The sequence below is a fragment of the Lepidochelys kempii genome, chromosome 10, assembly GCF_965140285.1.
Source record: "Lepidochelys kempii isolate rLepKem1 chromosome 10, rLepKem1.hap1, whole genome shotgun sequence".
Lineage (NCBI taxonomy): Eukaryota > Metazoa > Chordata > Testudines > Cheloniidae > Lepidochelys > Lepidochelys kempii.
In genome coordinates this window covers 92,813-106,768 of record NC_136389.1, presented here as the reverse complement: position 1 = coordinate 106,768, position 13,956 = coordinate 92,813, and the positions used below count along the sequence as shown (strand labels likewise).

At 44.8% G+C, this 13,956-nt stretch overlaps 1 protein-coding gene across 7 annotated transcripts in view; it reads left to right on the top strand.

The window, feature by feature from the left end:
• TSR3 (TSR3 ribosome maturation factor) overlaps positions 1 to 13,956 on the top strand; it is a 31,173-nt gene that overhangs the window by 8,947 nt on the left and 8,270 nt on the right. For 2 of the 7 annotated variants that reach the window (XM_073361556.2, XM_073361559.2), the window contains exons 5-6: positions 590 to 653; positions 731 to 906. In XM_073361556.2, coding sequence (XP_073217657.2) covers positions 590 to 653; positions 731 to 893 — 227 coding nt within the window. In that variant the 3' untranslated portion in view covers positions 894 to 906. Of the gene's footprint in view, positions 1 to 589; positions 654 to 730; positions 967 to 3,233; positions 3,419 to 6,064; positions 7,634 to 9,262; positions 9,367 to 13,956 lie in introns of those variants that run through there. The other 5 variants (XM_073361555.2, XM_073361558.2, XM_073361557.2 and 2 more) reach the window with 5 other exon arrangements.

Genomic DNA, 13,956 nt, shown 5'->3' with positions numbered 1-13,956 from the left:
AGCCCCTCTCCAACACTTTTATCAAAAGCTATTTATGATTTGCAGAGGCTGTGTATGTATACTCACCTGTATAGCAACCGACAACTGTACAGAGGAGGTTGTATTACAGGGAGACTTAATATAAGCCTCCCCTCTACTTACTACAATCAACCTTAAAGGTCCCTGGGAAATGTATACTTTATTGCACTGTAAAGGAGTCAGTTTTACTTTAATTTATATCTGTTTTTCTCAAGCCAAAACTGACACATTCCACAGCTTGACTAAAGGCAATTTGTTGTGAGCTTTTCTTAAAGTATCTGCTTTCACTTAGGTTATGGATACAGCTGTCAATGAGGTGGAGCTTCGGGCCAACATTTTCAGACGTGACTAGTGATTTTAAGTGCTTCAATTTTTTGGGCACTCAACTGGAGATGCCTTAAAGGGAAGGGGCCTGGTTTTCAAAGTGTCAAGATGAACAGCAGTGCTTCACTGGATTTCCTCATATAGAGCCAAATGTTGGCTTAGTCAGTAGAATCCCTTTAATTTTCCTCTCTGAGTGAAGAAAGAATCTTAAACTTAACACTTACCAGATGTAATGTTTTTTTTTCAGATCCATTTGATGTTGACTCAGGAAAAGAATTTTCAAATCCTAACAGACCAATCAGCTCCATAGGGTAATTACTTTGTTTTCATTCTCCTTTCAGAAAGTTCTTTTGCTTTTATACCTCTGAGAAAAACTTCTTATTTTCAGAATGGCACAACATGATGAAGATTCTGGTGAAGAGGATGGCAGTGACAGTGGTGGTGATGATGATGATGATGATAATACAGAAGATGACAGTGAAAAGTTTGCTGCACAAACAGCCAATAAACCAGTTATTTGGAAGGGAGTTAAAACAAGACTAAGAGATTAAAGAATTTATAAAAGTGAGTTTTGAAAATTTGTGTAAAGAAACCACGAATATAATTGAAAGGAAAATTTAAAAATGTTGTCAAGACTTTTTCCATGAACAGTGAAATGACTTGGGCTCCACTCCTGCAACTGGGTTTTTGTGGGGGACCACTGTGCCTACTCCATTGACTTCAGCAGGACAACAAGGAGGCACAGGGGTCTGCCTGCATATATCTCTCTAGCTGAAGCCTTTATGTCAAGGGTTATCTGCACATTAGTTCATGGCATGCTGCGGTATGAATCTACCCTCCAATAGTCTGCTGCAGCCAAACTGTCCATGTGCATACTGCTGATGCACATTAATAATTCCTTTGTAAGGGGACTAAACTAAACCACATTAGTGAACTGTTAATGCGCATCAACAGTTTTTACCCCAAGCAGGTCTGTCGTGCACACTGTGTAGAGTATAAGTCCAAACGTGAATTGATAACATGGAGAGCTGGTTTCACTCTTTGGGGGTGATAGAGCAGAGGGGAGTAGTCCAAGTATCTGGTAATTAAGGACTTGGCCTAAACAGATTTTGAGAGACTTGGGACTCAAAACGCTGTTGGGGTCACCTTGCAAGAAGTAACTAGGCTGCTGGAAGCCAGGTTGAGATTCTTATGCTGGCTAGTGGTGTCAGGGTTTTGAGCCATAGTGGCATAGCATTAAGGAACCCAAGGTTACAGGGCATGCAGTGACAGAATCCCTTAAACATCAGTGGCCCAAGGAGGAACAAAGGAACATGAAAGAAAACTGGTTCAGATATTGCTTCTCTGCTCTTTAAAGCAGGATGGCTTTCAGGGATTTCTCATCTCTAAACAGTAGTACTTTGTAGCTGGCACACATCTTGCTGAAAAAGCATTATTTACTTTGTATGACATATATTAGGATTGTGTGATGAATATGGGGATTTTGGTAATATTTCTGATTCCTGTGTGCACCTCAGCCTCCCTCGAGGCTTTGCATTGCTGTGTCCTGAGTATAAAGGGAAGGAATGAGGTGAATAGTGGATCCAGATGAGACAATGGAAGCCCCAGGGCTGGGACATTCACGCTTGGCAACCAACAGACAAGAGAGAGGAGATTTCCCACACACGCTTCTCTTCAGGGAAGCACAGAGTAAAGGCCATGAGCTGGCGAACAAAGGCAAAAGGGGTCAGGTGGCTGGGTTAAGAGCTTGAGCACTCAGGCACATGGGGCTCTGACCTGGTTCAGACAAAAAGACAGAAAGCAAAGAGTTCCTAAGGCACCATGGCTCCAAGGGGCCCTGACTTTAATCAGTCTGAAACTTTGCTTCTGTATGCTGATCTAAGGACTTTCAGATTCTTTATGCCAGGTAACTAATATATTGTTACCTTGTTTTGGAAAGGCTGCTTGGTGTTGTTGCAAATAGAACATTTCACCAGAAGGGATAGGAACAAGCTTCCTGCAGGCATCTAGTTTGGTTAAATTCACTGCAGGGAGCCACAGAGAGCGAGATGGGGATCACTGGTGCACAAAGGTCCAGTTTCAAAGTTGTGGACTCTATGGGCCTGCCCCTGTGGAACTGGTAGATCTTTAGGTGTCACTCCTAAGGGACTGGCTACAGGCTAGGCCAGACCCTGTGGATCTGTGACAAGGTAGAATAAGAACATAAGAATGGCCCAACTGGGTCAGACCATCTAGCCCAGTATCCTGTCTTCCAACAGTGGCCAGTGCCAGGTGCCCCAGAGGGAATGAACAGAACAGGTAATCATCAAGTGATCCATCCCTAGTTGCCCATTCCCAGCTTTTGGCAAACAGAGGCTAGGGCCACCATTCAAGCCCATCCTGGTTAATAGCCACTGATGGACTTATCATCCATAAATTTATCTAGTTCTTTTTTGAACCCTGTTATGGACTTGGTCTTCACAAGATCCTCTAGCAAGGAGTTCCACAGGTTGACTGTGCGTTCTGTGAAGAAATATTTCCTTTTATTTGTTTTAAACCTGCTGTCTATTAATTTCATTTGGTGACCCCTAGTTTTTGTGTTATGAGAAGTAGTAAACACTTACTTACCTACTTTCTCTACACCAGCCATGATTTTATAGATCTCAATCATATCTCCCCTTAGCCATCTCTTTTCCAAGCTGAAAAATCACTCCTCATATGGATGCCGTTCTGTACCCCTAATCATTTTTGTTGCCCTTTTCTGAACCTTTTCCAATTCCAATATATCTTTTTTTGAGATGGGGCGACCACATCTGCACATAGTATTCAAGATGTGGGTGTACCATGGATTTATACAGAGGCAACATGATATTTTCTGTCCTATTATCTATCCCTTTCTTAATTATTCCCAGCTTTCTGTTTGCTTTTTTGACTGCCGCTGCACATCGAGTGGAACTATCCAGAATGACTCCAAGATCTCTTTCTTGAGTGGTAACAGCTAATTTAGACTGCCATCATTTTATATGTATAGGTTGGATTATGCTTTACAATGTGCATTACTTTGCATTTATCAACATTAAATTTCATCTGCCATTTTGTTGCCTAGTCACCCAGTTTTGAGAGATCCTTTTGTAGCTCTTCGCAGTCTGCCTGGGTCTTAACTATCTTTAGTAATTTTTTATCATCTGCAAATTTTGCCACCTCACTGTTTACCCCTTGTCAATGTTCCTCCCCCACTCTGAACGCTAGGGTACAGATGTGGGGACCTGCATGAAAACCTCCTAAGCTTATCTCTACCAGCTTAGGTCAAAACTTCCCCAAGGTACAAAATGTTCCACCCTTTGTCCTTGGATTGGCCGCTACCACCACCAAACAAATACTGGTTCCTGGGGAAGAGCTGTTGGGAAATGTCTTTCCCCCCAAATACTTCCCAAAACCTTGCACCCCACTTCCTGGACAAGGTTTGGTAAAAAGCCTCACCCATTTGCCTAGGTGACTACAGACCCAGACCCTTGGATCTTAAGAACAATGAACAATCCTCCCAACACTTGCACCCCCCCTTTTCCAGAGAAATGTTGGATAAAAAGCCTCACCAATTTGCATAGATCCAAACCCTTGGATCTGAGAACAATGAAAAAGCATTCAGTTTTCTTACAAGACGACTTTTAATAGAAATAGGAGTAAATAGAAGTAAATAGAAGTAAAGAAATCCCCTCTGTAAAATTAGGATGGTAGATACCTTACAGGGTAATTAGATTCAAAACATAGAGAATCCCTCTAGGCAAAACCTTAAGTTACAAAAAAGATACACAGACAGAAATAGTTATTCTATTCAGCCCAATTCTTTTCTCAGCCATTTAAAGAAATCATAATCTAATGCATACTAGCTAGTTTACTTACTAAAAGTTCTAAGACTCCATTCCTGTTCTGTCCCCGACAAAAGCAGCATATAGACAGACAGAGACCCTTTGTTTCTCTCCCTCCTCCCAGCTTTTGAAAGTATCTTGTCTCCTCATTGGTCATTTTGGTCAGGTGCCAGCAAGGTTACCTTTAGCTTCTTAACCCTTTACAGGTGAGAGGAGTTTTCCTCTGGCCAGGAGGGATTTTAAAGGGGTTTACCCTTCCCTTTATATTTATGACACCCCTTTTCCAGATCATTTATCAACACGTTGTATAGGACTGGTCCCAGTACAGACCCCTAGGGGACACCACTATTTACCTCTCTCCATTCTTGAAACTGACCATTTATACCTACCTTTGTTTCCTGTCTTTTAACCAGTTGCCAATCCATGAGAGGACCTTCCCTCTTATGCCGTGGCAGTTTACTTTGCGTAAGAGCCTTTGGTGAGGGACCTTGTCAAAAGCTTTCTGAAAATCTAAGTACACTATATCCACTGGACCACCTTGGTCCACATGCTTGTTGACCCCCCTCAAAGAATTCTAGTAGATTGGTGAGGCATGATTTCCCTTTACTAAAACCATGTTGACTCTTCAACAAATTACGTTCATCTACGTGTCTGGCAATATTGTTCTTTATTACAGTTTCAACCAGTTTGCCCAGTACTGAAGTCAGGCTTACAGGCCTGTAATTGCCAGGATCACCTCTGGAGCCCTTTTTAAAAATTGGCATCACATTAGCTATCCTCCAGTCATCTGGTACAGAAGCTGATGTAAATGATAGTAGTTCTGCAATTTCACATTTGAGTTCCTTCAGAACTTAGGTGAATACCATCTGGTCCTGGTGACTTAATTTATCAATTTGTTCCAAAATCTCCTGTAATGATACCTCAATCTGGGACAGTTCCTCGGATCTGTCACCTAAAAAGAATGGCTCAGGTTTGGGAATCTCCCTCACATCCTCAGCCATGAAGACCATTACAAAGAATTCATTTAGTTTCTCTGCAATGGCCTTATTGTAACTTTGTGGTACTAGATATTATTGAATACAAGCAGCATTTGTTATAACTGGCCACCATCAACAACTTTGGAAACATGGTAACGACACACTGAATTATATCTAGCATTAGAAATGTAATTTAAGCTGTCATGAAAATGGTCCAGGTGGTGATGCTAAAGCAGAGCAAACCCTGAAGTTGTGCCCAGCTGGAGATGGATTGCAGTGGGAGCCTAACAAGTACCTTGCTGTACACTAGAGCCAGGAGACACAAGGAAGGTAGGGGGAATAAAAGCCTTGACCATGTTTAGGGAAAGGAATGGGAGAGTGGGGGAGTGTGCATACATAGTCTCTGCAAGGCAGGGAACAGGATGGGGAAAAGATTGCTTTAGCCTTTGAAGAGAACATACTGCTTAAAGTTGGCTGTTGGTGTTTTGAGACCAGCAATAAACATGAATTCCTGCTTTACACACAATCATAGCTGTTACACGGTAGCTTTAATGTGCTATAATACTGAACCAGAGCAATTAAGATCTAGTGTAAAAATATTTGATAGCCTGAAAAACTGTATTTAATCACCCCCTTCAACAGTCAATATTTAACATATTCCATATGCAAAGGTATTTGGGGGCAGGGAAAGACTCTCTTGGACATTACTGTACAGTACTGACTGCATCAAAGACATACTTAATGCCTTCAGACCACATCAAGGCTTTTGCTGCTTATATGTGAAGTTAACTCAGTCTGATATCAATCTCCTGCACTTTTCACTAGTAATGCTGCATGTACTGTCCTCTCCACTGGGTCATAAAACATATCCCTCAGTGCTACATTCTGCTCTCATTAAAGGTAAAGGTTTAACTGCCTTAAACTCTGGCTGCTGTTCTCTGAGTTTCTAATGAAAGAAAAATTAGGACTTGCTTCACAAGAAACCCAAGGTCTGTGGAAACTCTGCTACAAAGGGACAGATGTATTTTTCTCCTAGGTATGGTAAGTAGACCCCCTCCCCCTCCCCCCCCCAAGAGTTTAAATTAACATACTGTTCTACTCAGTGTGATCATAACTGATTTTATATTTTATTAAAAGTAAAATACAAATATAAAAACATGCATGTTACACATTATGGTGGATTGATATGTTTACATTAAACAAGTTTTTTAAACAGCTGTTTCACTGAAATCAGAGGGTGGGATATTTCTCAGGGAATGCCTTACTGCTAAATGATGAACTAGCACTCGGCTGAGCCCTCAAGGGTTAATCCATTGTTGTTAATGTAGCCTCACACTCTACATGTCAGCACAAATAGAGACAGCATGGCAGAGACACACACCCTGTGTGTGTGTGTGAGAGAGAGAGAGAGAGAGATGTGCATTGCCCCTTTAAGTATACTGACGCCAGTTTAAGTACATTGCCTTTTTAAGTAGATTAGCAAGCTGAGCCAGCAAACTCCCTCCATCCTGAGCCCTGTCGTGTTTTGCCCCTGCTCCGTGGAGATGGGATAAGTGAGGTGCAGGACGGAGGGGGACACCCTGACATTAGTCCCCCTTCTCTCCCCTCCCCCCCCCCGGCACAGCAGCAGGAGGCTCCTGGGAGCAGCTCCAAGGCAGAGGGCAGGAGCAGCACATGGCAGTGGGGGGAAGGACAGCTGAACTGCTGGCAATTGATAGGCTGCTGGGCAGCTGCAGCACAAGGAATTTAGGGGAGCGGAAAGCTGATGGGGCGGCTGCCAGTTCACCCTGGTTCCAAGCCCCCACCAGCTAGCTTCAACGGGCTGCTCTTCCTGCAAGCAGTGGACAAAGCAGGCTGCTGCCACACCACGTTATAAGGGAGCATTGCGCAACTGTAAATGAGCATGTTCTCTCATTGATCAGCAACGAAACAACGTTAACCGGGACAACTCTAAGCGAGTTGTTACTGTATCACTTTTCCTTGAAAGCATTTAATTTTAGGTGCCACGGGGATCTTAAGCAATTACAGTTGGGAGGAGAGTTGGCTATTAAGATGTGGTCCACACTAAGGCTGAGAATCCCTGGCCTAAGCAAAATAAATCTACCTAAGCATAGGCCTCACTAGCTGGCTCTGCAGTGTGTTGAATATTCCATCTGAAGGTCTCACTGATGACTGTAGGAAGTCGAAACAGCCATTGAGTAAAATGCCAGTCTGACATAATAGTTTTGTTTTAGCTACTGAGATCATCTGTGTGGGTCACAATGTCTTGTACAAAACACCACCACTTCAGAAATGCAAACCAGGACATTCTCATTATGTAAAACAGGATATATATATACAGTGTTAAAAGTAGAACTATTAAGCACTGTAATAAAGGGAGAGGAAACTAAAATAAAACAGGTTTCAGGAGAAAAGAAGGAACATTCTTCCTTGTGAAATTCAGGGCTCTCTTCTCATAGGAAATATAAAGGTTACTTTTATCAACAAAAAAGCCAAGGTCATAGCTGTACCACATGACTAGAGGATAGCTAATGTAACGCCAATTTTTTTTTTTAAGGGTCTGGAGGCAATCCTCAATCAGTACCAAGCAAATTGGTTGAAACTGTAGTAAAGAACAAAATCATCATACACAGAGAAACATGATATGTTGAGGAAGAGTCAACATGGCTATTGTAAAGAGAAATCATGCCTCACCAATCTATAAAAATTCTTTGAGGAGATCAGCAAACATGGACAAGGATGATCTAGTGGATATAGTGTACTTGGACTTTCAGAAATCTTTTGACAAGGTCTCTCAGCAAAGGCTTTTAAGCAAAGTAAGCAATCATGGGATAAGAAGGAAGAGCCACTCATAGATCAATAACTGGTTAACAGACAGGAAATAAATAGTAGGAATAAATGGTCACTTTTCATGGTGGAGAGGTAAACAGTAGTATCCTCCATGAATGTGTGCTGATACCAGTGCTGTTAAACCTATTCATAAATGAGCTGGAAAAAGACGTAAACAGTGAGTTGGCAAAGGTTGCAGAGGATATAACATTACTTAAGATAGTTAAGTCCAAAGCAGACTGCAAAGCGTTACCAAGGAATCTCATGTGACTGGGCAACACAATGGCAGATGAAATTCAGTGCTGATAAATGCAAAGTAATGCACATTGGAAAACATAATCCCAACTATACATATAAAATGATGAGGTCTAAATTAGCTGTTATCACAAGAAAGATTGTGGCATCAGTTCTCTGACAACATCCACTTAACGTGCAGAGGCAGTCAAAAAAGCTAACAATGTTAGGAACCATTGGGAAAGGGATGGATAATAAGACAAGGAATATCACAATGCCACTATATAAATCCATGGTATGCTCACACCTTGAATACTGTATACAGTTCTGGTCATCTCATCTCAAAAAAAGATATATTAGAATTGGAAATGGAACAGAAAAAAGCAATAATAGTGATTAGGGGTATGGAACAGATTCCATCTGAGGAGAGATTAAGACGACGGACTGTTCAGCTTGGAAAAGAGACAGGTAAGGGGGGGAATATGATAGACATCTATAAAATCATGAAGGATGTGGAGAAAAAAATGTTATTTGCCCCTTCTGATAACACAAGAACTGAGTCATCCAATGAAATTTATAGGTACCAGGTTTAAAACGAAAGGAAGTACTTCTGCATACAAAAAAAACAGTCAGTCAATCTGTGGAACTCATTGTCAGGGGACATTGTGAAGGCCAAAATTATAACTGGGTTCAAAAAAAGAATTAGACAAGTTCTTGGGGGATAGGTCCATCAATGGCTATTAGCCAAGATGGTCAGGGATGCAACCACATGCTCTGGGTGCCCCTAACCCCAGACTGCCAGATTATTTTCCCTGTTCATTCCTTCTGAAGCATCTGGCACTGGCCACTGTCAGTAGACAGGATACTGGGCTAGAAAGACCATTCGTCTGCTCCAGTATGGCCATTCTTATGTGCTTGTGGCTGCACGGATTGCCACAGCTAAGGGAAGAGGCAAAAGGTGCTTTCAGATGCATTTCCATTCTCCTGATCATGGATCCATTGTGGTAATCTAGAATTTCATCTTGTTGATTTCAGACCAATTTCTATTGATGAGACAAGATTTTGAATTTACAGAGAATTCTTCTTCAGGTTTGGGAAATGTTCTCAGAGTGGCGCAGATAAACAGAAGGTGGTCCAGATTGTTTAGCATAAGCAGTTAACATATGTCAACAATCCATCAAGGGAAGTGACCCATTAACACCCCTACAGTCATGAGGGGGGGAACTCTGCTTCAAAGAAATCTTTTACAACAGTAACAAGACCACCCACAATTACCATGTTCTGGCTTCCTCCAGAAATTCCACAACATTAACAACCTCCCTCTGAACATTATACTTGCCCCGACAGATGTCATAGAATCATAGCATATCAGGTTTGGAAGGGATCTCAGGAGGTCATCTAGTCCAACCCTCTGCTCAAAGCAGGACCAATCCCCAACTAAATCATCCCAGCCAGGGCTTTGTCAAGCCTGACCTTAAAAACCTGTAAGGAAGGAGAATCCACCACCTCCCTAGGTAACCCATTCCAGTGCTTCACCACCCTCATAGTGAAAAAGTTTTCCTAATATCCAACCTAAACCTCCCCCACTGCAACTTGAGACCATTACTCCTTGTTCTGTCATCCGCTACCACTGAGAACAGCCTAGATCCATCCTCTTTGGAACCCCCTTTCAGGTAGTTGAAAGCAGCTATCAAATCCCCGCTCATTCTTCTCTTCTGCAGACTAAACAATCCCACTTCCCTCAGCCTCTCCTCATAAGTCATGTGCTCCAGCCCCCTAATCATTTTTGTTGCCCTCTGCTGGACTCTTTCCAATTTTTCCACATCCTTCTTGTAGTGTGGGGCCCAAAACTGGACACAGTACTCCAGATGAGGCCTCACCAATGCCGAATAGAGAGAATGATCACGTCCCTCCATCTGCTGGCAATGCTCCTACTTATACAGCCCAAAAGCTGTTAGCCTTCTTGGCAACAAGGTCACACTGTTGACTCATAGCCAGCTTCTTGTCTACTGTAACCCCTACATCCTTTTCTACAGAACTGCTGCCTAGCCGCTCAGTCCCTAGTCTGTAGCAGTGCATGGGATTCTTCCGTCCTAAGTACAGGACTCTGCACTTGTCCTTGTTGAACCTCATCAGATTTCTTTTGGCCCAATCCTCCAATTTGTCTAGGGCCCTCTGTATCCTATCCCTACCCTCCAGCGTATCTACCTCTCCTCCCAGTTTAGTGTCATCCGTGAACTTGCTGAGGGTGCAATCCACACCATCCTCCAGATCATTAATGAAGATATTGAACAAGTGGTGTGGGCCGAGGGATGTGCTGGCCGCCACTTCTCGCAGCCCCATTGGCCTGCAACGGCAAACCACGGCCTGTGGGAGCTGCAATCGGCTGACCCTGTGGACACAGCAGGTAAACAAACTGTCCCGGCCCGCCAGCGGATTTCCCTGATGGGCCACATGCTAGAGGTTGCTGATCCCTGCTCTAGACAGATGACCAAAATGCTCTCATAGATTTCCACCACAACTACCCATCCATTAAACTCTCTCTTGAACACTGCAACACTATCATCAACTTCCTGGATACCAAAATCATCTTCAGCAATGGAGCCCTAAGACAACTGTATACAAGAAACCCACCCATCACCACAGTTACCTTTATAGATCCAGTAACCACCCCAAACACACCAAGAAATCTGTCATCTACAGCCATACACAGCTTAGCATCCTTAATTTTAAATTCTCTCCCCATACAAGCTCCAACTGATCAAATCTTACATACACAATCGCACATCTAAAATTAACACAGCATAAGAGAATTATTTTCCTCACAGAAGATCTGATGACAATGCTGACATCATCTCCTACCTGTTCCCCCCAGCAAGGTGGCCATAGCAGCATGGCTCCTGAAGGAATCTGTCTGCCACACAGGGAAGTAATGAACAACTGCCGCTATTGTCCCCAGGCGTCACACGAGCTTAGAAATTTCCTTGACCATATCCGAATACTCATGAGTCTTGACCCAGCTTGGTTACTGGACTGGTATGCAAAACCCCTATTTCAGTGGAACAGTCCACAAGTTAAAATACATGGAGTTTCCTGGCCTCTGTGTGGGTACTTCCTGAAAGAGGGAACAAGTGGGGCCCTAAATATCATATTTATTTATTTCATTTTATAAATGTGATTCCAGCCAAAGATCAGGGCACATGTACAGTCATTATGAATCTATGAACAAGTAGTAGGATTATGGCCAAAATAATGCCCTCAGAGAGCCCCAGAGAACCATCCATAGCCAAAATTCGACTAACCCCACATCAATTCATTCCTCCTATCCAGAAAGTCTGGGAGGGCAAACTGGCCTTGCAGCATGACCTGAAAGAAGTTGATGCTAGTGCAGAATACTGTGGCCCCCTTATTAAGTGGAAAAGACAGTTACCTTTTCCGTAACTGGTGTTCTTCAAGATGTGTTGCTCATGTCTATTCCACAATAGGTGTGCGTGCTCACCACGCGCATTGGTGCCAGAAGTTTTTCTCCTAGCAGTACCTGTGGGGGGGGGGGAGCGCCCCAGTGACCCTTGGAGTGGCGTCTGCATGGCACAGTATAAGGGGAGCTGCGCGCTCCCCCCACCCTCAGTTCCTTCTTGTCAGACAACTCTGACAGAGGGGAAGGAGGGTGGGATGTGGAATAGACATGAGCAACACATCTCGAAGAACACCAGTTACGGAAAAGGTAACTGCCTTTTCTTCTTCGAGTGATTGCTCTTGTGTATTCCACAATAGGTGATTCCAAGCTATATTTGTTGGAGGTGAGTAGGAGTTCACAAGTTCTCAGGATGGAGGACAGCCCTCCTGAATGCAGCATCATCCCTGGTTTGAGAGATGATCGCATAGTGCACGGTGAACATGTGAACCAAAGACCACGTGGCGGCCCTACAAATCTCTTGGATGGGGACGTGAGCCAAAAAGGCAGCCTCCGAGGCCTGCGCTTGAGTCGAGTGCACCTTCACAATCGGTGGGGAGACGATACCTACCAGCTCATAAAGGGTACGGATGCACAAAGTGATCCACTTAGAAAGCTGCTGAGTGGAGATCGACTGACCTCTCATGCGCTCAGCCAAGGCAATGAACAGTTGTGGGGACTTTCTGAATGGCTCGGGCCCCTCGAGGTAGAAAGCCAAAGCCCAAGCCCACTGCACATCGAGCATGTGGAGATGGCACTCCTCACTGGACATGTGGGGCTTGGGGCAGAGGACTGGCAGAAAAATGTCCTGGCCCACGTGATAAGCGGAGACCACCTTTGGGAGGAACACAGGGTGTGCGTGGAGCTGGACCTTGTCCTTATGAAATACCATGTACGGAGGCTCGGAGGTTAGGGCCGACATGATTGTGACCAGGAAGGCCACCTTCCATGAGAGGTGGGACCAGGAGCACGTGGCTAGCAGTTCAAACAGGGGCCCCGTGAGATGGGCCAACACCAGGTTCAGGTCCCACTGTGGGACTGGGGGCCTAGCATACGGAAAAAGACAGTCCACCCCCTTAAGGAACCAGCCAGCCATAGCATGGGAGAATACTGTGTGGGGGACTAGCGGATGGAAGGCCGATATGGCCACCAGGTGCACCTTAACTGTAGAGGGTGCCAGACCCTGGGCTCTAAGGTGGAGAAGGTAGTCAAGGATAAGCTGGATTGGGGTGGCCACCGGGGAGACACCCCGTTCACCCACCCATCTAGAGAACCAGGACCACTTCGCCAAGTAGGCGCGGCGCATGGAGGGCCGCCTGCTTTCTAGGAGGATGCATTGAACCCCTTCTGAGCACGTCCTCTCCTCCCTACCTAGCCATTGAGCAGCCACACCATGAGGTGGAGAGCCGCTAGGTTGGGGTGGAGAAGGTGGTCCTGGTCCTCGAAGAGCAGGTCCAGGGGGAACGGCAATGGCTGCAGCGGAGCAACCGCCAGACCCGTGAGGGTCCCAGACCAATGTTGCCTGGGCTACTCCGGGACAATCAGGAGGACCCGGACCTTATCTGTCTTTATCTTTTCCAGGACCTTGCTGATCAATGGGAATGGAGGGAAGGCATAGAGAAACTGGCCTGACAAGGACAGGAGGAAGGCATTGGAAATAGCGCTCCTTCCCAGTCCCTCCCTGGAGCGGAACTGGGGACAGCGCCGGTTCTGCTGAGTCGTGAACAGGTCCACCTGGGGAGTCCCCCACACTCGGAAAAGCCTGTGAGCCACTTCCAGGTGGAGAGACCACTCATGTTGAGAGGAGACATCCCTGCTCAAGCGATGTCGTGGGCTATACAGAAATCCCACAGCCTGAGGGCGTCACGTCAGAGGGAAGAGGAGCTGGTCCCGCCTTGCCTGTTGATATAGAACATCGAGGCTGTGTTGTCTGTGAGGACCCTGACCACCTTGTCCTCCAAGCAGAAGCAGAAGGCCACGCATGCCAGCCGTACCACCCTGAGTTCCTTGATGGGAACTACAGGCCAGTCCTCAGTCTCTGGAAAAATCATGCCGCAGGTCCTCAAGGAATCAATTCTGAAACACTTAGAGGAGAGGAAAGTGATCAGGAACAGTCAGCAAGGATTCACCAAGGGCAAGTCATGCCTGACTAATCTAATTGCCTTCTATGATGAGATAACTGGCTCTGTGGATGAGGGGAAAGCAGTGGATGTGTTGTTCATTGACTTTAGCAAAGCTTTTGACACCGTCTCCCACAGTATTCTTGCCAGCAAGT